At 41.1% G+C, this 25760-nt stretch overlaps 1 protein-coding gene across 1 annotated transcript; it reads left to right on the top strand.

Moving 5' to 3' along the window:
* The first annotated feature begins 2018 nt into the window (after nucleotides 1-2018).
* Nucleotides 2019-20158, top strand: ttll4 (tubulin tyrosine ligase-like family, member 4). Its single transcript, XM_073473912.1, has 21 exons — nucleotides 2019-2134; nucleotides 3033-4317; nucleotides 5743-6229; nucleotides 7375-7525; nucleotides 7645-7721; nucleotides 7859-7910; nucleotides 9674-9792; nucleotides 11559-11669; nucleotides 11954-12030; nucleotides 12829-13023; nucleotides 13396-13478; nucleotides 13581-13709; nucleotides 13961-14083; nucleotides 14467-14565; nucleotides 15062-15196; nucleotides 15445-15582; nucleotides 15780-15876; nucleotides 16236-16446; nucleotides 17488-17555; nucleotides 17665-17735; nucleotides 18001-20158. Exons 2-21 carry the CDS (start codon nucleotides 3682-3684, stop codon nucleotides 18185-18187), a joined length of 3246 nt encoding a protein of 1081 aa, XP_073330013.1. The 5' UTR covers nucleotides 2019-2134; nucleotides 3033-3681; the 3' UTR covers nucleotides 18188-20158.
* The last annotated feature ends 5602 nt before the right edge of the window (nucleotides 20159-25760 follow it).

The raw sequence follows: 25760 nt of genomic DNA, 5'->3' as shown, positions 1-25760 counted from the left end.
TGTTATGGATATATATGTGTGGACTATAAAATGCAAGAAAGTCAATCACACCAAAGTGGAACCAAGTTTCACTTTCTGCAGAAACTGTCTTTTAATTAAGTATTCTGGTGATTCATCTCTGAATTGAAAGAAAGTCAAATTGTTATTCTAAGCAGAGAGAGGTTTTCTCAGCATCAAATCATGGCTGGACTAAAGGTTTCTAGGGCGACAGTGTGTGGACAGTGCACATTCACCTTCACCTACACCCTCAGTCGCAATCAGACAAAGGAGATGGTGATAGACTTTCAGAGGAAAGTGCCCCAAATTACATTGAACATCCAGGGATTTGATATTGACAGGGTGGGACCACACAAACACCTGGGCGGTCGGACAATACAAATGTCCTGCACATAAAGGACCAAAGCTGTCTTCACATGCTGAGGAGACTGAGGTCCTTTGGTGTGTGCAGGACACTGCTCAGAACATCCTGTGACACTGTAGTGTAGTTTGCTCTGCAGGAAGCTGGAAGCACTGAGAGGGACAGAAAAAGAGTCAATAAGCTGGTCAGGAGGGCCAGCTCTGTCCTGGACTGTCCTCTGGACTCCATAGAGCAGGTGGGTGAGAGGAGGATGCCATGGACAGTGGCTCTCATCCCCTGCATGACACTGTGGGGGCCTTTAGCAGCAGACTGTTACCTCCTCACTGCAGGAAGGAGCGATACCACAGATCTTTTATTCCGAAACCTATTACCTCAACATCACAGCTATATTGCTACACCTGTGCAATTTACACTTGTGTTCTGTACAATCAAATCTTTTCATCTCTTGATTATCATGTTGTCCTCCTTGGTCATATTTGTAAGAGAGAGGCAAATACTATATGTAGTGTATAGTCCTATTATTGTTATTATTATTATTATTATTATTATTATTACCTTTTTATTTATTTTATGCTATTTATGTTTTGTTGTGTTGTCACTGTCAGAAGGCTGTCCTGCAGAGTCTCAGGGGATGTGGAGCCGTTTCTAAACCACTTCTCAGTATAGAAACAAGGACAAACACTTGAGGTGGGCAAAGAAATACCAGAATTTCACAGTGGATGACTTTAAAAAAAGTCTTTTTACTGATGAATCAGAGTTGTATATTTATGGCAGTAACAGAAGGGTGTATGTGCTCCACCCTCTGGTTTGACCTTTGAGGAGAAGGATTCATACACCTCAAAACTTTGACACACCTACTTGAAGACCTTGAAGACTGAGAAAGCCAACCATTCTGTGAGATCACAATAGGCTTTGTGGAACACCGTCACATCATACTGGGATAACATGAGTCAGCAGGTTTTGCACTAACTTGTGGAGTCCATGCAGATGAGTGCATGCTGTCATTAAATTAAAAAGGGACAAACCAAATACTCAGATATTCTGAAATATATTGACTTTATTCAACAATTCAATGTGTCACTCTAACTGTTAAACTGATATTATCATTTGTAATGATTAATTTCTAGGATTACTTATTAAAGGAAAACTTGTTTCGGATGATGACAATTTTAAAACATAAGATCACAAAAGATGAACACTTAATTAAAGGAGCACTCTGTATTTTTATGGAATACATTTTAATCAGAAGAGAAATATCTTCATGATGAGTTTTTTGAATCCTAAATAAACTCAATAAACACTCTCTTTGTTTTCATAACTGAATAAACAAACTGACCTTAAAGGACAACACGGTTTCATATTGTTTTACTTTGTTTATATGTGGCGGCCCCTGCCACCTTTCTAGCTTCAAACAGTGTTGTGGGACCTTATTTTACTCTGACAACAGCTTGTTTATTCACTAATGGGGAAAAAAAATCAGAATTTGTATTATTAACTCATTAATATTGTAAATATTAAAAATCTGAGTTTGATTTCCTTCTCCAGAACTACACAGTGCTCCTTTAATGCCGGTGCTGTGAACCAGTAGGGGGCGCTCTGATCGGAAGCTAACCTGAAGCGAGGCGATTCATCTGAGTGGCTCCTGTGCCATAGACGATCTTTGGCCATGATGCTCCACTCGATTTTTTCACCTAGCTACAGCAAAGTGAGAAACTGATGAGTAGCCGCTCGCCAAATCAATGGAACATGTTAAGGGCACAACAGGGGACGATGCAGGTATGAATATATGTGTGTAAACTCTTGGCAGGGCCGGGTTTTTATCGCTGATACTGTGGCGTCTGTCAGACAGCGTTGTGTTGGCTGTTGCTAAGCTAACGGTAACGCCGAGCAGGGTAAACAGACGGTTATAAGCTTCCTTCGTGTAATATTACTGGGGAGTAGTTAGCTGTCAGCTCGGTTCTGTAGGGATGAATGTTGCTTCTCTTTTCAGTAATAATAATGTCAAAGTCAGTGTGGTACAACAGAGCTTTAGTTAACATTAACGAGCTAACTTGAAGCTAAGCGTGAAACGTGCTCTGTAAGCGCACACACGTGAAACTACACTCTGACAGCAGTGTCGGCAGGTTTCAGCCCCCGGTACCATGTCTGCTAACACAAAGTTCAACAGACATGATTAAAGAATGATGACAAACTACTAGACACACCTGTAACGACAATATGATCCCTGTATGGTACGTTGCTTTAGTGACTCAGGCTAACGTTAGCTTACTCACTTTGCTAACTCTCTCAGCGAAGTGGCGATTTCATTGACACAGTATCTTACAATACTACACACACTGTAGGACTTACATCTGTTCCCTGTTGGGCTGGATGGATGTGTATCACAAAACTAAACACACTGAAGCATCACAACATCAACCTTTCTAGTGTAGTTCGAGTGAGTAGCTATTGTTGAAAGGGGGCTTCAAACTAGTTAATAAACAGCCAAAGTGTGATTTTAGCATTATCGTCCATGTTTCCCCTGTGGTAGCACAGTAGTGACGGTTGTTTAATTAGACTACATCCTTGATCTGCCTCTCAAATGATGACATGACTGTTTCCAAACAGCTGGTGGTCACTGTACTGTCAGAAATCAGTTTTCTCTGAGACTGACTCTGCTCCTCCTCTTCTGTAGTTTCAGAGGTGAAGTCTGTTGGTTTATCGCCTCCCGTGAGTCAACTGAGGAAGGAATGAGAACTCCACGGACACCACTTCCTCCTCCAAGACCTGATACCTTGGCGTGATTTCATCCCGTGTTGTTGAGAAGAAGGAAGAGAACCAGTCTCCATCAGCCTCAAGACACCTCGACTTGGCCTCCGTGTCATATCAAACTCCAGGCGTGACTGTTAGCGTGTGGACCACTTTTCCTCAGGAAGAAAGCCTCATGTGCCTGCTTGTCTGAGCCTCGCGTGAGGGCTTATAAGTCTGTATAGCTACCCGCTAACACTGTCCACTCTGACAGATGCTAGGTTCAATTGTCTCACTGCTGTCACTGCAGCTTTGACGGCAGTTATGTTTACTGTTGTTCAGGATTCATCAAGAACTTGTAGTCAACCTACTTTGACCAACATAACATTTTCAACTCTGTTCAACTGGAGCTGACATCTCAGAAATCATTCCTAGACAAAACTACTTGTCGAGAGGGGATCTACAAAGACAAACAGGGGAACCCTCCTCCACCTCAGGCTTTGGTTTGTCTCAGCTGTTAACTACTACCCTGCCTGTCGATCTCCACCCAAGACCTCTGTCCTTTGGAAGTAACCACTTCTTCGTTGGGTGGTGCCATGCCCACCAACCAGTCCTCCCCCTGGGGTGGGGGGAAGCTTCGGACTGGCTCCAACGCAGATAGTCCCACCACTACAACCTCTGTCAGTACACATGCCAAGAGCGTTGCGGCCACTAAAGTGCCTTTTAGTCAGACTTCTCTAGAGCTATCCAGGAGAAAGGACCAAGCCAAACCTCCCTCCTCTAATGTTGCCTCATCCTTATCCCCCTTAAGGCAGACAACAGTGGCCCCATCTGCGGAAAATGGGGACGGAAATAAAACCAACACCCAAAGCCAATTCACTGCTGTGCCAGATGGGTCTCCAAACCTGCCACAAACAGTTAATGGGACTCAAATCCCGAACCAGGTACTGGCAGCAGGGCTGAAGCAGGCTGGTAGCATCCTCACAGAGACCAGTGCCCCTTCCTCCATTGCCAAGAATGAATGCCAGACTGGATTTAATGGCCTGCTGACTGGCACTGTGCAGAAAGGTTTGTTGCTCCAAACCTCTGAACATGGAAACGGTTTACTAATGAGCAGACATCAGGCTGCCACTGGTGAGGCACCATTGGGATTGAAGGCTCTCTTGTCAGTTTGTCATCAAGACCTGTTCCTCAAAGGACGGCCCTCCCTGCAGCAAACTAACAAATCGATGGTGAGTATTGATGTCTCGCAATGTGGAAGCCTCAGCAGAGCATTTTCCCAAGAAAAAAAAAAGACATTCATGCAACACAGTTGGATTTTAAACTGTTAATATTAGATACTCACAGTGTTTGTCTTAGTACAGATTGACTATAATGATGAAAAGAAAAAGAAAGAAATGACAGACATTTGGCTGTTTGAGGGTGATTTGTGGAGCTCCTGCTGTTCATGAGGGTCACAATTTCGATTAAAAATAATAATTTTAAAAAAAAGACAGAGATGAGCTTTCAATCTTCACCACGCCATCATTTGTTGTTTATCGTTCAGTCACTGAAGGCTGGTATTTTTTTGTTTAACTCTGGAATCTTTACTTTTGATGAAGATTATTTGGACTTGTCTGACCCTAACCTGCAAAAAGCCACCAGGTTGTAAAATACCCCAGTCATTTGAATTAGGAATTTGAAAAAGTAAATAGTTGTCAGCAGTAAAATCAATGATCTGTTGATCTTTACAAATCCATCCAGATGTGTCAAACAGTGGCATAGCCATCAGTGCTGAAAAAAAGAAAATGTTTCAATTGAATCAAATGGTTACCTTAAAATCGAAAAGTCAAAGCGATTTGGAGACAATACAGTGAAAAATGATGGTCTCATACAGAGCTAGACTGATGAATCAGTGGGCGAGGCTGAGAAAATAGACACCCGGTTAGCAAGAAATTGCAGTATAGAAATGCTAAACTAGGTTTCATGTGTCACCATTACATTACATCTACCTTCAACTTGTATGCATCCTGGTCACAGCTCCCATAAAAAAAAAACAAAGAGCTAGTTGGAGGAATCCGTTCCGAGGAAGATTGTTTTTTGTGTTTGTTGTTATTTTACAGTATATATATATTAATTAAAAGACAAATATTTGCCTCAGTGGGGCTTAGATTCATACATAAGAATGTAGAAAAGAAAAAGAAATGACAGACATTTGGCTGCTTGAGGGCGATTTGTGGAGCTCCTGCTGTTCATGTAGAACCAGGAGTGTCACAATTTCGATTAAAAATAATAAAAAAATAAAGACAGAGATGAGCTTTCAATCTTCACCACGCAGGTAACGATTTTACCTCGATTTTAAGGTAACGATTCTGTTCAATTTAAACTTTTTTTTTTTTCAGCACTGACGGCTATGCCATTGTTAGACACATCTGGATGGATTTGTAAAGATCAACAGACCATTGATTTTACTGAATGCTGTGGAGTTGTTGCACACACATACCCATGCTGAAAAACTTAGCTTTCTCATTTATATCAGTACCATCGAGCTGAAGCTGTCTAAATAGTGCATTACCAGGCCTTATAATTACTGATGATGTTGGTGTTCCAGAGTCTTTTAAATGTTGTCCACTTACTGCCTCCTCCATATCTGACCTTTGCTCGTTTTGTCTTCTCAGCTTGAAATTGCAGACTGTTCCTCTCTGCCATCAGTGCCTCCTCAATGCCTTACTCTTTGTGAACATCAGGGGGCAGCAGGGGGAAAGGATGCCTCCAGCTGTGACAGCACAAAAGTAGAGATAAGAAGCACAACAAGAGAAACAACAACAACTACAAGGAGGAGCCATTCAGCTAAACTGGCAACAAAATGCAGTCAGACACACAACAGCTGCACAACAACTACTGCTTTAAACAATCAGCTGCTGGTCAGAGGTGGTCCCCCAGCAGTGGTGGTAGCAACTACGAACCGCAGGCCCCATACGACAGCATCCCCAGACCTAAATAAGCCAATTCAGTGTCCACTAGAAAAAAACACCTTGTCCACATGCAGAAGAAGCGGTCCTCCAGTAGCCAGTCCCTCGCCAAACGGCCCCACGCCAAGTGTGTTCAGTGCCAGTGTCAGTGCCACCCAGGAGAAGCAGCCCACACTGCTGGATGACATCACAGGTAATCTGAATGATCAGTTACATACCATGGATGGCAAAAATGTAATACTGAGCTGAAGATCAGACGCCAAAGCAATGACACCTCAAAGGAGCAGCAGTTCTAATCCAATAAACTATTTTTGTCATATTCAGCAAATATCTCCTCTTGGTCTCCTATTGGTCTGTTCTGCGTGTACAAAAAAAGAAGAAAAAGGCATCGTTACACATCGTTTACAGCTTAAAAAAAAAGTAGCTCTGCAAAAGTGGTTGTGCTGCAGAGAAGGAAACTGCATAAATTACAACTTTCTCCTGAGCACACACGAAAGTGAGATGTGGTGTCCTTATCTGCTAGATAACATGCTGCTGTCTACACATGTCTGTCTGTCTGCTGATGAACACAAGCTGGCTATAACAGGGAAACAAAGAGGCTCAGGACAGCGATAGCTCTCATTCAAACATAAGTTTATCTTCTGTATTGTTTGTATTGAGCTGCAGAGTTTATTCATGGTCAGACCTGTAACACCATATAAGCCGAGATTGGAGAATGATCAGCAGCAGCTTAATTTTTTACATTGTGGCTCATCAACATTGTCAGGAAATGACTTGGAAAATATAAAAATACTAAAATACAGTGGGGCTTTAAGAAATTTGGGTTATGTTTTCATCAGCAGACAGACAGACATGTGTAGACAGCAGCAGTTATCTAGCAGATAAGGACACCACATCTCACTTTAGTGTGTGCTCAGGAGAAAGGAAGTAATTTCCTTCTCTGCAACACCTTTAAACAATGTGTAACGATGCCTTTTTCTTCTTTTTTTGTCAGTTTCCTACCATGACAAATGGGATCATACATGAGTACTTCCTACTAAAGGTTGAACAGTTTGGGTTATTTCACCTGAGAGAGTTCAGTTTTTTATCTTTTTTCTTTGTGCGCTTCCTGCTGGTTTGAAGTGGGCGGGACTCTGTCGGCAGGTGATGTCTTCTCTTCACCAGTTAGGATTTAGCTCAATTTGAAGCTGATTCTGTGCTACTTGGTTGTTTGGTCACTGTCATTCAAATCAGTCGGTCAGTGAGTGAAATCAGAGTGTTAAAATCTAAATAAGTTTCGTAGTAGCTAGGATGAAACCATTACAAACTCTCGATAAATGACGGTTCTTTCCCTCGTAGATGTGGCCTCCTGTCCTTCAGGAGCCTTGGTGGGCTCCGTGACCACTCAGATCTCCACAATCCACCTTACCAGGCAGGGATCTTCATCTCCATTCCCTTCCTCACCCTCCCCTATAGAAGAATGTGTGGCTGGAGAGAATCAGCTGTCTGGGTGAGCGATGGTTAATTGCTCTTCTGCTTCTCTGCAGTTCGTCTTTTCTCTTTCTTTCTCTTTGGTCTTCTTTTTGCTCTTTTAAATCTCACCCTGAATATTTGGCTTCATGGTTTCAGCCAGGAGTGTGTTATGCAGGTGGATGGAGTTGAGGAGGAGCTACCTGATGAGCTGGAAAATGCCTGTAGTGACGACAGTAAGATGTTAAAATACACACACACACACCGACTGTACCAAAAATGTACCGTCATCATTCTCAGCTGCCTTTAGTCAGCCGGTCATTTTGTTCTTTAATGATGTAGACTGATTTTGGTTGTCCTCTGTTGTCTTTAGATGATTCAGACTGTTCGTCCTCATCCACAGCATCCATCGCTCTGCTTTCTGGGTAAGACTCTGTAACCACACAAAAGTTAATTCTTCTGTTCAGGGGCTTTGAAGGTTTTCATAAAAATTCTCTGATGTTTGTCTGACATGGTTTTTGGAGAGAACCACTGGGAGCGGTTCAGATGCAGAGCGTTATGCCTGCCTGAAATCGTTGACTTGCTCAGACTGTGTTTATTTTTTTCCTTGATGTCTGTACTGCTGCTGTGGTTGAATGGGCTTCATAGTTAAATCGTTTTGTTTTTGTCTATTTTAATTGTGTTTTTTGTTAATATTCCGCCGTTGTTGTGCTGTAGGTCACGAGTCTGCTCGGGGTGTTTTGTTTTGAAAATCCACCTGAAGCTCTGTGCAGCTTGACGTGGCTTCTGTCCGTATATGTCAAAAATAGACTCGGTGTGGGCAGAGAACCGCGTCTGGGACACTTCTGCGTGCCGTGGCGCAGCTGGTGGGACCACAAGCACTGTCCAGAATGGTTGCGACGCAGACGTGCCCGCTGAAATGTGGGAGTCACTCTTGAGTAAATAATAATCAGTTAAAATTTTTGTCAATTTAAAAGACATACTTTTGATGTTAAGGCCATTTATGAGCCTGAAAAGACAACATGAACCTGCGTCCTAGACAACTTCTTAATTTGAGCATCTTACAGTCCAGTTCAAAATGCCACCATGCTTTCCTTGGACCGCCCAACATACTATCCTTGTTTCTGATTGGTCTCCTGAAATGGCTTAAAACATATATATCCATGAGATCCTGTGGACTCTTTGTCTCTCTTTCATTCTCTCTCACTGCATTGTTGAAAGAGGCTGAAAGCAGCAGAGCATGGTGGAAAGGTCCGCTGCATTGTGCTTCATATTGTTCTCCACTGTGATGGCCTCAACAGTAGAACTCCCTACCAAAGACTGGCAGCTGATTCTTTGCTAAAACAGCCTGGATAGGGAGCGCTATTGTCACCTTTTTTTCCCACAACCAGCTGATTTGTTTATGTGTTCATTTACACCCCCACCCCAGCCCACCCCCACCTTTCCTGAATGCTATAGCTCCTGTATGTATCGTATAGTGTTAAGTTAGCCTAGTCTAATGCCATTGTATACCTGTCTGTGGTGGAGGGATTTTATCAAGGAAGAAATATTTGAAAGAGGATAGCACCATCACCTGTTCCTTCATCCATCGGTTTATCCGTCTCTCCTTCCTTTCTATATGACTGTCATGTGAGTGGGTTTTATTTTGAGTGTGAATTCTCATTATTTTCTTCTTTTTTTCTCTGATGTGATCAATGGTGTTCATTTCGAAAAAGCTCAGGAATCTGTAAATGTTTAAATTACTGGACAGTGTCAAACTGTGCTTGTACTCTCTGTGTGAGGTCAAATTCACAGAAGCATCGTGTTACGAGTGCTTGGTGCAAATGATCCCCCATCCAGCCCAGGATCGACTTTTGTTACAAACCACAGTGGTGACTCGATGCCAACTTCCGTTAGTTGGAAGTGGGTGACCATAACTCTAGCTGCATTACTTTTTCATTTTGTTGTGAGACTGCATTTTGCTCGTTTAATAGTAACAGCTAAGAAGAGCCGTGTCTGCCAAAGACAGACGGTCTTTAGCAGAAACAAACACTGAACAGTCATTCTAGGCAGAATTCACTGGTTTGCAACACATAAAAAGTAAATATGTGTTGTTTAATGTCGCTCTGTACAGTACTGTTGGTACGTTGATGTGGCGGCATGTGTTTGGATGTCCACTAATCACTGATGTGTCTTCACTTCCTCTCAGTGTTGAGGAGCCGATGTCATTGGGGGCTGAAGATGATCGAGAGGAGAGACCAGCTTTGGTTCCCAGTTTGTTCCCCCTCATCCCTCCAACACTCTACTTCAGCACCGCCAGTGAGAAAGGTCAGGACACGCTTGTCTCATGTGTTCTGTTGTGTGAAACAGATAGTAGCTCTAACAGTTGTTAACCCAGTTTTAGAGAGCTGACCTGCCAGTTTTAAGCAATCAGAGCTCAAAATAAGCACCGGCCATGAGCTACATGCTGGTAAAATTTGAACATCCACTAGGCATTTGGCCAGTGGAAAGAAAAGTTAATTTTACATCCTGATTGTAACCATCACCACGTCGTCACGTTAGAAGAACGAAGAAGATCAAATCAGATCAAATCAAATCAATTTTATTCATATAGCCCAAAATCACAATCAAGTTGCCTCAGTGGGTTTTATAATCTATACAGTGAACGACATCCTCTGTCCTTAAACCCTCGATTCAAGTGAGGAAAAACTGGCCATATTAAAAAAAAACTATTTACAGAGAAAATAAAATGGAAGAAACGCCAGGAAGAGCCACAAGGGAGGATCCCTCTCCCAGCACTGACTGACATGCAGTAGATGTCGCATGTACAGAACAAAACAACAAAATCACAGTTTACTAGTTTCATTGACAGCATATATAGAAAAGATGGCAAGCCCAAGCAGACAAAAATATTTAAGAGTATAAGAGTGTTACAGGAGAGTGTGAGTGTGAGACTGATGAACAGAATGAAGGGATGTCTGTTATCAAAGCTGTTAGTCAGCTTCAAAAATCACCACACAGCTCAACACAGTGACAGTTGACTTTAAGCTAGCTTTACCTCTTTTAAAGGAACAGTTTACCCTAAAATCAAAAATACATATTTTCCCTCGTAGCTGTTGTTTTGGTGTGAATTGCAAAGTTTTGGAGATGTCAGCCATTGAGATATCTCTTGGTAATAGATAATCTCCATTAATGTCATTAATGACAACTACGCACACCAGGTCCAGTGCGAATTATCCGCGGTGCCCTGTTCCATGTTCGTTCCTGCTCCCCTTTGTGTAGATGTTAATAACTACACTTCACAACCAGATTTGTTTTATGAACGAGGTCCAGTAAGTTACCCCTGGACCCCAAAAGCCCCTTTCTGTGACTAACATATAACATAATCATGTGAATATCAGCTATATTACCATCCTCATTGTATCCTAGCTGTGTGTGGACATCAGCTGAAACAAGGGTTTCCATTGGTTAAACTTATATTGCCACAGGCGGAAATCTGTCCCAGTATTTTATTCCCCGACTAGAATGTTCTGCAGCGGTGTGCATACGTTAATAACGACCCATAAAATCTTCTATTTTTTTATTTTTTTATTTCTGTGCAAATTTTTCTGATGAAAACATGTGCTTGATGTGAGAAGGCTTTTAACTCAAGATAATCCACAGATCTTGTTGTGAGCAATTTCATGTAGGAACTATTTTCCTTCTACTTAACCAGCCCCGCCAACTGAAACACTGAGTAGAAGGAAGAGAGCTTTCACTCACGAACAAGAGGCCCATGCTTGAGACAGATGTAAACATTAATGGCGTCCTCCTCTGCTGAGTTGTACTGTTAGCTAGCTCAATAGTGATGCACTCTCTTCTGTGCAGTGATTCGTTCAGGTGGAGTTCAGTAGAAAGAACATTTGTGATTGTTTTATTAAACTAATTATTTGATTGCACAGTTTACATTTCATACCAACATGTAAATTATCTTCAGTAGGTGCTGTAAACTATTCAATATTTGCATTTTGCCTTCTGTCTGTGTGGGTATACTGGGTATTATTGAAAAGTATAGCTGTAAAGTACATACGGCTTTTGTGTTGTGTGCTCTGCAGTGGAACTGCTGCCTGCAGAACAAAGACGACTGTTAAAGTGGAAGATGAGCACCGTCACGCCAAATGTTGTCAAACACACCATCGCCAGGTCACACTTCAAAGTCACCAAGAGTAAGTGTATGTGTGTGTGTGTGTGTGTATGTGTGTCGGTGAGAGCTGCTGCCAAGATAACATAAGCATAATTCAGAAACTGTTAAATCATAGACAGAGATGACCATGATGTACAAATGATATCTGTTAAACATCAAACTGGTAAACAGTCTTTACGACTGACTGATGTTATGAATAATGTCGCTGTAAATGGATGTGATAGTTTGCACAAGCTGAAATGTAAATGCATTGTGAAATTTGTTCACGATGATCAAAACCTGTTTGTCGTTCTGTCGTTCATGTAGAAAGCCACGACTGGTTGGGCTGCTGGGGACACCACATGAAGTCTCCTGGCTTCAAGGCCATCGGAGAGCACCAGAAGGTGAAAAACTGTAGATACACTACTTATTCCTGCTCATGCTTTCAGAAGAATTCACTTTATCAAATTACGTTTTCTCCAGATTTCTATTGAAGGCAGACATAGACACATTTTCGACTTTCCCTCCTCCCAGTGTTTTCCCTGTGGTATAACTGTTGGTGCAGCTGTTGCAAAGTAAGCATTAGCATAATGCTAATGTCCAAAGCAAAAAACAACCATAAGTATCCCAATTTGATCTAGACACCCTGATCTCAGTGCGATGAAAAGTATTGTATTAATGAGTAGGTTTTGTTACTCACTGGTCTAGTAGAAAGAATGCTGGTTTTGAACTGGCTTGAGTCCCGGTGGTAGGGGAACAGACTTGACTCAACACCAGGGTGCTCTCCGTCGAGTGAATGCTCGTCCATCACTCTTGTTTTACCTCAGTTTCTATCACTCTCCCTCTTTACCTTCTTTGCTTCCTCCATCAGTGGAGTTCTTTTTCTTTTGCGGTGTAGAGTTTCCACATTTATTCCAGTTGTTCCACTGTTAGCTGGGGATAGTGACCGGGGAAAACAATGCCTTTTCCTGTTTTAGTTGCGCAGTGACAGACACGTTTCCTTTGTGTAGTAATTTGACCTTAATTTTGCGGGAAAATCCAGCCCAGTGACGGGCTGAATAGCATAGGGAACCAATCTACACGCAGATTTTTTACAGCCATTACACTGTGCATTCAGTATTTACTTCAGAATGATAAGTTAAAGCAAAGAACTTGTCTGCTGCAAGTTAAACCTGGCTGCATTTGTGTTTCTTTTGTCCTAGTTGAACCACTTCCCAGGAACCTTTCAGATTGGCAGAAAGGACCGGTTGTGGAGGAATCTGTCCAAAATGCAGTCTCGCTTTGGCAAACAAGAGTTCAGCTTTTTCCCTCGGACCTTCGTCCTGCCTCAGGACATCAAGCTGCTGCGCAAGGCCTGGGAGGACAGTGGCTCCAGGCAGAAATGGATCATCAAACCTGTATGTTAGACAATCATTTTGTTAGTTTACTTGTGAAAGTGCCAAAAACAAGTCAGTCTCAACACATGAGGGAAAAAAATAGACTCAACTCAAAGTTGTGTTTTTGATTTTTTGGCTGCAAGCAAACAGCAGTAAGAGTGAAATTATGAGGTGACAGTTTCAATTGCTAGATAATTTGTTGTGTTGTCTAATAATGATGATGATGATGATGATGATTGGCTTTAATTGCTCCAAAAGCTGAAACAAGGTTGTTTGGTGAATAATTAATGTTCCAAATGAGCCGTTCAGATTGTGAGGATTGAAGAATATGTTGAAGTTTAAATAAATGTATGTTTTGTATAAATCATTTTTTTTTCCTCTTATCTGTAATAGCCTGCGTCAGCCAGAGGAATAGGAATCCAGGTCATCCACAAGTGGAGCCAGATGCCGCGCAAGAGACCCCTACTGGTCCAGAAGTAAGTAGCCTAGAATAGATTGGGAATGGTTAGTATCGTAAAGTTAGTAGGCCAGAGAGCATTTACTGTACCTTTTTTTTTTTTTCTGGTTGTATTTTGCAGGTACCTGCACAAGCCCTACCTCATCAGTGGTAACAAGTTTGACCTGCGGATCTATGTCTACGTGACATCCTACGACCCGCTCCGAATTTACATCTTCTCTGACGGACTGGTTCGATTTGCCAGCTGCAAGTAAGTTTTCTGCACACAGTGACAAACCCAAATACTGTAGATTAGTTCAGGTAAAATAGAACCATAGTATAAAGTCTGTCATTTAAGCAGGAAAAAGTCATAGGATCTAGGGAGATATGTTTACAAATGTGATATATAAAAATGTATGATCTAAAAAATCAATATGTTTCATTGTTGACATTTTGAATAAGAATTCAGAGCTGATGAATGAGGTCATATTTGACTTAATCTCGTGTGTTTCTCCTCTGAAGGTATTCGTCTTCCATGAAGACTCTGAGTAACAAGTTTATGCACCTGACCAACTACAGCGTCAACAAGAAAAACTCTGAGTACCAGACCAACAGCGACGATAAGGCCTGCCAGGGACACAAATGGTAACAGAAAGGAAAGATTTGTGTTTGAATCACAAAAGCATGAAGGTGGATGGTGGATATTTAAAGAGAAGCAAGCATGGAATGGGGGAGGAAGACTATAGAAGAGTCAGTGGGTAAAATAGGAAGTGAAAGGAAGTGTGTGTGTGTGTGTGTGTGTGTGTGCGTGTGCGTGTGCGTGTGTGTGTCAGGTTGGAAAGTAGGGTTGTGGGCCAACACTTTGTACAAGTTCACATCAAAATTTAGAGTAAGAAAAGAAAGAGAATGAATAATTATTCAATTGTGTTCATGTTGCTCCTTTCATCTTTGCTATTATTAATTTGTATGTCATTCTGAGCACTTGTTTCCAAACTACAACAAAATGTGTGTTTGTGTTTGGTTTTCAGGGCTTTGAAGGCCTTGTGGCAGTATCTTGGTGTTAGGGGGGTCAACACCACTCTGATCTGGGAGAAGATTAAAGACATTGTGATCAAAACCATCATTGCGTAAGTTTGCCCATTCAGTCATTCATTGGCTGCAAAACTGCATATGTAATGTTCTGTTTGCATTGTTTCTTCTTGTTGATTGATTTAGTGAAGTGGGATTTTTGCTGATTTAGCATCATGACCAGATGTTCCTCGGTCTTAACAAGAAGTGTGTGTTTGAAGCAGAGCAATCAACCCCTCTTAAATGAAAGTGTGCTGATTGACAATCTGTCTGTATAAACGTGCTGTCCGTGTGGTCACTGGTGGTAAAAAATGGCAACATTTCAGTTTAAGACATTGCCAGTTTTCTCAGGACTTTCTGCGTGTGTGTGTTTTTGACATGATCTTCATTAACAAGTTTTTTTTCATGTAGAGAGTGTAGAGAAGAAGGTAGAGGTCGGAAAGTCTAAGAAATGCAGAGCTGTAGTGGAGGATGACTAGAGATCTATTTTGAAATGGTTAAATAATAACCATTATGAAATGAGCTCTAATCTCCCTCCTGTGTGTTGGTCATCAGCTCCGAACCGTACGTTAACAGTCTGCTGAAGATGAACGTTAAGACGCCTTACAGCTGCCACGAGCTGTTCGGCTTTGACATCATGCTGGATGAGAACCTCAAACCCTGGATCCTGGAGGTCAACATATCACCAAGGTAAAACACACAGACTTACAAAGTGGAGCACCCATGCTGTTGTTGCCATTTGGTAACCATGGTTGGTAACAGAAACCATTTGGTAAACTGTTTATAACAGGCTATACTGTGGTTGTATGCAGAAGTAAGGATGTTTCAGTATTTATTAATGTATATTTTTTGTCAACAATTACATGGAAGTATATAGACACACATAATAATTGGATCTAGCTGTTTTCAGATTTGTAACTGTTGTTTCTCTGGTCCAGCCTCCATTCCAACACAGCACTGGATGTTTCCATCAAAGGTCAGATGATCAGAGACCTCCTGAACCTTGCTGGCTTCCGTATTCCCCAAAGAGAAGATGTGATCGCCCCCTGCAGTAGTGCCTCCAGCTCCACCAGCAGGTAGGTTGGAGTTAGTCCACCTTACAGGCTGCCATTAGGATCACACCGTCCACGCGAGGGGCCACGTTAACGATGGTCACAATTTAGGAACAACTTTGAATATGATTCAATCCAACTAAAACTACAGCCTCAGAAAAGACCGTATAGATTATTCAACACCTCTGTTTGTTGATGTGTGTGTGTCTATATATATACAGTCTGTGTGGGGGGAACAGGGAGAGGACTAAGCCAGATCTGTCTGCTGATGAGAAGGTGAAACGGGCCTTTTACCTCACACAACGCTACGCCGACAAGGTATATGAACACAAACACACTAAAAATACTACATCAGAAATAAATAATTTTTAAAATTAAATGCATTTAATCTTTTTTAAAACAGTTTGAATGTTTGTTCAGCCAAGTGTCAGTAGTAAGCTGAAATGGTTGCAAGGAGCAGTTCCACATTAAAGTTCCCTCATCTGACGTAAAACATTACTTAGATTTATTGCAAAGTTGGACAATATGAACATTCTCAGAAAAAGCCACAGCAAGTGTTGTTATTCTCTTGTCTGTTGTGCCACTCCTGCACCAATGATAGTGTAGATTCTGGTGGTGACGATGAGTACTAGTGACCTATCAGTTACAACTTTCCCTCTTCTCTCTGTCTCTGTCAGGACTTCCTCTCCACAGTGTTGGACATCTTGACTCCAGAGGACGTTCGCATGCTTGCAGAGAGTGAAGACGAGCTGACTCGTCTTGGACAGTTTGAGCGAATTTTCCCATCACCTTCATCGTCTCGCTACCTTCGCTTCTTCGAGTGTTCGAGATACCTCAACATCCTGCTGGACCAGTGGGAGCAGAAGCACTGGAACAACAGGACGAAAGGTATTTGTGTTCCTCAATGTACCGCACTGTCACAACAGTGATATTGCTCTCAGTGGTTTTGATTTGAGTAAATATTTGCAGGGCTCTCTATATAATGCATATTTACTTCGGGCTGCAAACTGAAATTCAAAGTATCAGAGAGGAAGCACATCTAAAATTGGTTGTGTGGGTTAATGTAATACGTAATGTAAGGTGACGACTAGATGCAACATAGTCAGACAAATGAACTTAGACAGCAGTGTGTGTGATTTAACATATTTGAAAATATGTTAACTTCCTTTCTGCGCTATATATTGCGAAATAAATAATAAATACTGGAATCATGTATTTATAGTATTATAAAATAGCTCTGTCAAGCCATGAAAACAATGAAATATGTGCCCCAAAAAACAGCCGCACTGCAACAACAAATAGCTTAATTTAATATTGGTGTGAGTGTGAGTGTGTGCGTGTACGTGTAAAAGACTCGTCCCAGAGGGATGTTTCATCCACTTGGTAAACGGTCCGTTTTGTTTTCCCCACAACCCCAAAACAGTTCAGTTCCAATCCAGTTTACAACCACAAAATGAAAGACCATTTGAAATTCCACTCCTGCAGATCCTCAGAAATAGCTCTGCTAAAATAATGAGGAGACTCGTACAGGCTTTTACATTTCATCATTTGGTGTTCTGTCACCTTTGTCCCACACTTTTCGCAATCTGCCGACCTCTTTTCTTGCCCTCTCCATATTAGGATCTCTCATAGAGTTAATACTAACTTGAACACTACGTGACCTGACAAAGAACAGAATAAGTTCAATCTTCCATAGACCTTCATCTGAGGAAGACCCTGAGATGTAGTTGAAAGATCTGATGAGATGGAGATTTTTTTTAAAAGACTTTCAGCTTCACTCAGAAACAATCTGGAAAATGACAATATCGGAGTCAAGCTGCTAATCATCTGAACAGAGAATGAGGCTGATAACCATGTCAGGAGCTCCTCATCTCACTTAGGGCAGAGGACACTGACACTGCTGGTGTTAAATGTCCGTCTCATGTGCAGGTATCAGTCTGCTGACGTCTCTCTGTCAGAAAGGAGTCCATCTGGGAACCAGTGACCCTGCTCACATGGTAAGGAACTGTGGAGAAAGAACAAACATTTGTCTGAATAAGTTACGTTTGTTTTGAAGTGTTGAAGCATGATGTGTTTATCACTGATTGTGTCTTTGTGTCTCTGCAGTGGTCCAAGTGTAACTACATCTCTAAATTTGAAGCCCACAGAAAAGACCTAGTCAGCCCATCCAGATCAAGGTACACACACACACACACACTGTAACAGTAATTACTGTTTAACTCTTATTTTAATAAAAGTATAACATTGACAGCAGCTTTAAGTAAACAAATCCTCCATCATGTTTATTCTACACATACCTGTTAAGGTTATGTATATGTTTAAACAGGCTTAAACATGATACCAGTGTTAATTTGAGTGAGTTAGGATTATTCTACACTGCACAGTAAATAAACAAACCAGATTAATCCTTTCCCGGCTGCCCTCTCCCATCTTATCCTCCAGAGTGGTGGTCAGCCTTCAGCACCGCTCCCATCATGACAATGACGACGGCTCAGACAGGGAGGTGGCCTCGGTCTCCAGCCTGCCTGTTTCACCAAGTCCTGGATCCAGTGTCACCAGCAGTGCCTGTACAAGCCCTCAGCCCAGCCTCTCTCAGAGCCTGCTGCCCCAACAGTTTGCCTCACTCTGACACCAGTTTGCTAACATGATGTTCAGTACCCACAAGAGACACAAAGCTCAGGGTCCTCAACTCTCCCCAAACACGCCTGTATTGATCTTTCATGTCTAGATGAATGAGTACTGTACTGACAACTGAAAGCTTGGAGCGCAGTCTTATCACACACTGTAGAGGGGAGTGGATTTTGGATTTTAACAGAATTGTAGTAGCCTATTAGAAGGAAGTAGTACATTGACTACTATATACTGATGGGACTTTTGCAAAAATGGAGGATCTCTTTGAATGATGAATTTCAGTGCTGAGGAGAAAAACACACACACACACACCAGTGAAAATCTAACACTCAAACAACCATACGAGTACTTACCTTGTTTTAATATACACCATCTTTAGTTAGAAGGAACTCTTCACTTCTGAGCAGCCAGTGATTTTTATTCCAATCTTTGCAGTATGGAAATCGTCCTGCAGACTTCATGTGTACTTCATTTGTCAAATTCACCTTGTTATATGGCATTACAGTGCAGACTTTACTCATGAGTCAGCAGCTTAACCAGACAAAGATAATGCAACATTAGAAGCTGACATGACAGGTGTGACATTTGTTTCAGCATGTATGAGTAAGAGAGTATTATCTTAATCTCATCAACATTATTCGCATGTGAACGTGCTCATTGAGGCAGTATTTAAAACTGATGATGGTACTGCATGAAAAAGCTCTGACAACAGTAGAAGCATATTCATTTTAATTAGACAATAAAATTACACAGTCGGCTGGCAAAAAGGTTTAAAAGGTGATTGATTGGCCAGAGCTCGCTCCAGGCCTGCTGGACTCTCATCAACAAGACCTGTGTTATTCTGCTGTTGACCTCGTGATTGTCCTGACAGAGAATGAAATGATCGTCCATGTGTTCATAGTGTTATAATCCACTGTGTAGTGTTTGCCTTCAGATAAGTCTTAAAACCCATGGATGTATAACTCAAACTGAATGTTACATCTTCTTCTCACTGGCACCTGTAGTCACCAACCCGCACCAAACACACAACTCTGTGCTCTTTCAATGCTGTGCTGTGAATGAGACCCTCAGATCCCATCTGTCTCCACTGTTGGTCCTCACAGGCCTTTGGTACTTAAACTGTGAAGAAGAGGATTGGCTTCGTCACAACCTGCAGCACAAAGCATCACTATCATGTATTTTATGAGCACAAATCGGCAAAAATACAAATGCAAAGGCAACACTTCTTACAGAATAAGAGGCCCAAAGTTGGTGATAAACAATGACACAATACTGTGATTTGTCTATTGTCTTGAATCTAAGACTGTCGTTGGTTTGGTGTTAAGAGGTTGAGCAACTGATTGCACAACAAGTGTTACATTCCTCACCTTATGGAGTCAAACTTGGTGTACATGTTTGTGTGTAAATTGAGAGGTGAAGAACAAAGGGCTCTGACTAGACAAAAGAAGGGAGTGATGGTGAGGAAGAGGAGCTGCAGAAATATAACTCTGACTTCACCAGACTTTGTGTGATGTGTTGAGATCGCTGCAGCTTATTTCAAACATGTTAAAAGTGTACAATGTACAATAATACAACATTCTGATTAACGATGTTGACTCGCAGTATGTTAGAGATACTTGAAGGTGAAACTGTGATCACCCAGTTTAACATGCATGTTTGTAGACAAAAAAAATAATGTTACAACAATATAAGAAGGGCTTTAGTTTTTGAGTGACAATAGATATATGATAGTATATAGAATTTCTTGAAAGCTGCCAAATCTAAGTCAGACACCAGAATTTAACCCTGCAGAGCCCAACAGTGTATGTTCATTAACACAGACATGTCCTTTTAAAGTTCCACTTAAACTCCTTAACACTGAGCTGAGTGGTTATAAACTGAGTGCTGTCCAGTGTTTGCTGTTTGAGGGGAACCAGTCTGAAATTTCTTCTGTATCCTCAGGAAAATAAAAAGTATTTTATTTCAAAAATCTTCATCTACTGTGAGGACATTTTCAGAAAAGAAAACATAAAACTACTTGAAGTTGATAATGTTAAATTCAATCTGACAGGCAGAGCTGGTTGTAGATGAGAGAGCTGCAGCTGTCTGTTATAATATTTGAGTGGACGTTATTTGAAAAGTCATTTTTTTCTTTCTTTCCTGCTGTGAGAAGTTAAAAGCTGAAGTGCAGAAGCTAACTTGTTTACAAGAGTGTTTATTATGCAATTTACTAACCGATGCCAAACTGCTGTGCAGTGTCAGTATGTATCAGACATTTCTATCTTCGTGCAAGCTGCTATCATCACTTATCATACATGAAATAGGAGGAGAAATACAATATTAATATAGGTTATTGCATTTAAACAAAACAAGATGAGCGGAAGCACATAGTGGTGTCTGAAGACTTTTCACTGGTGTACAGAGGTCTGTCTGATCAGAGGAACTAGATGCTCTCCATGGGGCTACTCAGAGCACACATTAAAGGAAAAGTTCACCCAAAAATGAAGTTGGTTATCATCTACTCACCCCAGTGCAGATGGAAAATCGGGTGAAGTTTGTCGTCGACAAAACATTTCTGGAGCTTCACAGAAGGTCCTAATCAACTGAAGTAGAGGGGAACTTGTTTAAAAACATAAAAAAACAACAAACAAACTGGCTCCATACGGCTTGTCTGGTGTAATCCAAGTCTTCGGAAGCCCTGAGATCCTAAATTGATTTAAAAAGACATTACTTACCGACTTCAGGTGGAATGTGCTCTAACACTTAGATAAGATTCTGGCAATAAAAGGGGTCTAAATGGATGGACTTGAACTGTGCTGGATGAACTGTATGGAGCCATTTTATGTTTATTTTCAGCGGTTTGTTTCCATTTTAAAACGAGTCCCCATCTACTTCAGTTGTTTGGGAGAATAATGCAACACTGTTTTGCTGTGAAGCTCCAGAAAAGTGTTGTGGACTACAAAACTTCAGCCCACTTTCCATCGGCATGGGATTGAGTGGATAATGACTGAATGTACATTTTTGGGTGAACTTTCCCTTTAAGGGCCCATTCACACAGAAAGACATCACTGAGGAGAAATGTATTAAAAATGTCCTGTATTTGAAATAAGACGGCTACATACGATAATTTAATTTGTAATGATCTGTTTCTTACTTTGTTTGATAATTCAACAATTGTCTGTAAAATTTCAGGAACTAGATCAAAGAGGCCGTCACAAGATCCCACAGCCCAGTGAGGCATCCTCAAAGTGCCTGCTTTGTCCCAGCAACAAAAAACACAGTGGTGTTAAACCAGAGAAAATCCTCAAATACAAGAGGCTGCTACCAGTGAATGCTTAACATGCTTTGCTTCATAAATGATTTAAACAATTAGCTGATAATCAAACTTAATGTTGATTAATTGATTAGTCAATTTGCTTTGAACTTTGAAAAGGTGAAATATCTTGAAATAACAAGCTGGAGAGTGAATCACCTGCATGCCATGAAGGGCAACCAGTGGGATGTGATAAACATGGCTGCGTTCACACTTTCTTTTTAAATCATGTCACCAGTCTGTTATCCCTGTCTCTGGCTCCGCTGACACACCGACAGCAGCAGCTTCACTTCAGCTAACATTTCTCTGTCTGTACTGGACCTACACAGTGTTTGCTGAGCATCTCACATCCACTATAAGGAACAAAAAGTCGGCATCAACACACCGCGGTTTTGTGTGTTTTTGCTTTTGAATTTTATATATAAAACTTGAAACCAACACTTACCTAACATACAGGCTACATAAGCTCAAACACAAAACCTCCAATGGACTGATGCAGCACAGCTCATTGTTAATAATGACTCTGATGGGAAAGTATTTGACTTTTAAATGACCATGTAAATTTAAATTCTACAGGTGAAAAATCATACTTGAGTCTTTAATATTTTCATGACAGAAGTTACAACCTGCTCCAACGCATGTATAAAATCCTCTATACACTACAGCTACACTGCAGTCATGTTTACTGGCTGCATTTCAGAGGTGATATCTATTATAACATTAATAATAATAACACTGTTTTTGAAGTTGTTTTTAACATAACAGAATTATAAGTGGAGATGACATTTTTTTACTAACTTGTAAAATGTTAAAGGGCTGTATGAACTGCTCAGGATGATGATTTCAAAATAAAAGTTATTTGCGGTACAAGTCTCCTGATTGTGTCTTTATCTGGGTGTTTTGTGGGTTTATTTTTACAATTTTTCTTTTTACTAATATCAAATGGATTCAAATCAATAGATTTTTTTAAATGTTTACCAACTGATATCTGTGTTGTTTTTAATTGTGTTTTGCCTTGCATTTACATAGAGATACCAAGCCTGCAACATCACAAGACTGATACTCTTATTTGCTTTTATAACTTGATTTTAATGTTTTTTCAGTCAAAACAGATCTACTAAATGCCTTACCGTGACATGTTAGTAAACTAGTTTATAAAATTATATGTAAGTTTAAAGCAGCTTCAAAGATCTTATGTTGCACTTGGCCAACAATGTCCCCAGATTCCAGTCTGTGGTATTCTGAATGTGTGTCAGGACTCTTTAAGCAGTTGTAAACTATAAATATCTGAGCTCCTCTCTAACCGGCAGCAGCAGGCCCATCTAGATAATTGTATTTATTATGAGAAGGACACTATAGAATAGCTGTATGTCAGAAATATAATTCAATCAGGATTCAGACTACTTTCTTAATTCTGGCGGAGTTGTATCGATCAAAAGTCATTAATGCAGAGTTTAACCAGCAGGTTTCATCACCAACAAGTACAAGGGAACTGCAGCAATTGTGTGCTCAATAATATTTAAATCATTTGCACAGTTAACTTTTTATTTCTACACATTTTTGACTTGATAGAGGATGTTCTGCTGGATTTAAAAGGGCAACTGGTAATTACAGTGAATTTTAAGGCTACATGTAAATTAACAAATCTGTTAAAAAAAAAAAAAGGAGGGGATGGTCTACTCAAGTTGTTCGGTGTGTCTATAAATAGTGACATGACAAGGCCCAGTGAAACTTAAACGTCTACAGTAGTTAGTAGGACTGGCAAAGCCTCAAAGCTGCACTGGTCTACATTTGTTTCCTTTTTGTTGGATCAAATGACCATAATGTAGATGTACCAGTTGTTACTTATTGTGACAAACCCACAGAATCATCACCTGACTTTTGGTTTTGCAGTCCACCACTTGACCAATTCTCAAAGCTCTCAGCAACCTCGATTTCTGCAGAAAACCTCTGTACGTTACCTCCCAACACCAAATGACAAACTAAGTTAACAACTAGCAGGAGAACATAAGGGAGCATTAAGGTCGAGGTAAACTTGGCATTTAGCTATAAAAGAGTCAAATGTTTCAAATAGAGTAAGCTGACACCAAAGCAGAGCTTAAAGATAAAGAAATATTGTGTTTGGATCCACAAACACACCAAATGAATGCTTATGTTGCTGCATGTCTGCTGGACATGTAAATTGGCAACTGTTTGCTAACATGATAGCCTTAACAACTCTATTCGATGATGTCAGTGTTGTGTCGACAGCTTGTTATGCTGCCCCATAGAGGGCATAAAAGAACCTGCTATAGCTTTAAAGAGAAGGGGAAGTGGGGGCGCTCTGAGAGGTCACCTGGTGGAGGGTGTCAGTGAGGCTGGTCCTTGTTAGTGGCCCAGGTTGATTCCAGTCTGTGGTGTTTTTTTACCCAGGGTGGTGATGTGTGATGACCAAGATAGGTTCTCTGTGATGGTAATTCCCAGGAACATCAAACTGTTCACCTGCTCCACTTCAGCTCCACTGATGCAGACAGCGGGTTGTGTCTTTGCCTCCTTTATTCTAAAATCAACCATCAGCTCCTTGGTTTTGCTGACGTTGTGCAGTAGATTGTTCTCTGTGCACCACCCTGCTACACTGTTGATTTCCTCCAGATATGAGCTCTGGGAGTGCAGTCATGGTGTACAGTGTGAACAGGAGGGGGCCGAGCATACAGCTCTGGGGGGCTCCAGTGTTGAGCACTAATGTAGAGATTGTGACTGCCAATCCAAACTCTCTGGGGTCTACTTGTAAGGAAATCCAGTATCCAGTTGCAGAGTGTTGTACTGATGCCCAGAATGTTTAGTTTTTCAATCAGCTTCATGGGTGAGATTGTGTTGAATGCTGAGCTGAAGTCAACAAACAGCATCCTGATGTAGCTGTTTTTATTCTTCAGGTGTGTGAAGACTGAGTGATGGGCAGTGGATATGGCATCCTATGTGGATCTGTTGGTTCTGAAAGTATACTGTAGAGGGTCCAGGCTGGCAGGGATGAGGTCTTTCATGTGCTGGAGAACCAGTTTCTCAAAGCACTTTATCAGGATGGGAGTGAGAGCCACAGGGCAGTAGTTGCCAAGACGAGACACTGCAGCCTTTTCAGCTACAGGAACGATGATGAGTGTGGTGAGCAGTGTGTGTTCAGATGCTGCTTTCTTCAGGCTAGTGGCAGGGAATGTTGTGTATTTAATCTTTAGGAAATGTCTGTAACGTTATTAACATAAACCAGTTAGTGAAGTTATTAATTTCATAATAGGTGTATTAGTCACCTTCGTTGACGTAACCACCGCTGTTACTAAATAGAGTGGATTTAATTTGCAGAGGTATTTTGATGGTAATGTTAGCAGTGTTATAAGATAGTGTGGCAAACTTGGTGCTGTTCTTGTTGACTGTCCAACTGTAATACTGGTACGAGTGTTCAGCACAGATTAGCTGCTAATGTGACAGGTTTACAGATCCAGTTACGTTTTTAAATTTAGTGGATGGCCGCCGGAAATGCACTGGTTGGAAGACAAAGAAGACAAAGCAGAGCGAGTGGCTGCTGTTTCCTGCTAAACAATTTGTATTGTGAGACATTTGAAACCAAGTTTGAAACCACAATCTGTTAAAGGATTGATGATCATACTTATTTTGTACAAGAAAATCACAGGAGTGTGAAGAAACAAAAACTCCAAGAGTCTTAACAAAATCGGGACAAGCGACAGCATAAAACAGGAATAAACACTGGAGTTGCCTTTCCAAGATGGAAATCTCTGATAATGTTTGTAAGAGAAATGTTTGCAGACTGACGCCAAAGTGTCCTGCTTTCTGCTGGACAGGTAAGAGTACATTAAAGATTACAAACATAGGTGTAGTGCTGCTGGAGCGCCGCTCCGACACTTTTTTTTCTCCAAGTGAGGAAATAAAATGTTCACAATTTGTATAATCTGGATGAATGTTAAAATATTAAAGTGATGGATTGTGAAAACTACTTAGTTTTAAGGCATGTTTTGAACACAGGTTGGCATCTTCTCATCAGCAAAGCTGAATAGCTCTGCATGCGCAGCTCATTACATTAAGTGACATATTCTGTATGTAACGAGCTGGGCTCGTACAGTGTCATCCTGTTGTTCAGTCTGCGTGTGAGGGCCGAGGGGCTGCATTTCACTGACCTACACACTCAAAACAAGTGCAGGAAGAGAAGCACCAACTGCATTTAGGACCTGAGTCACCAAATTATTAACATATAAATTTAAAACGTAACATGTTATAACAAAAGTTACAGTGC

This window comes from Pagrus major, chromosome 9 (genome assembly GCF_040436345.1).
Source record: "Pagrus major chromosome 9, Pma_NU_1.0".
Lineage (NCBI taxonomy): Eukaryota > Metazoa > Chordata > Actinopteri > Spariformes > Sparidae > Pagrus > Pagrus major.
This window is presented reverse-complemented; position numbering and strand designations above follow the sequence as displayed.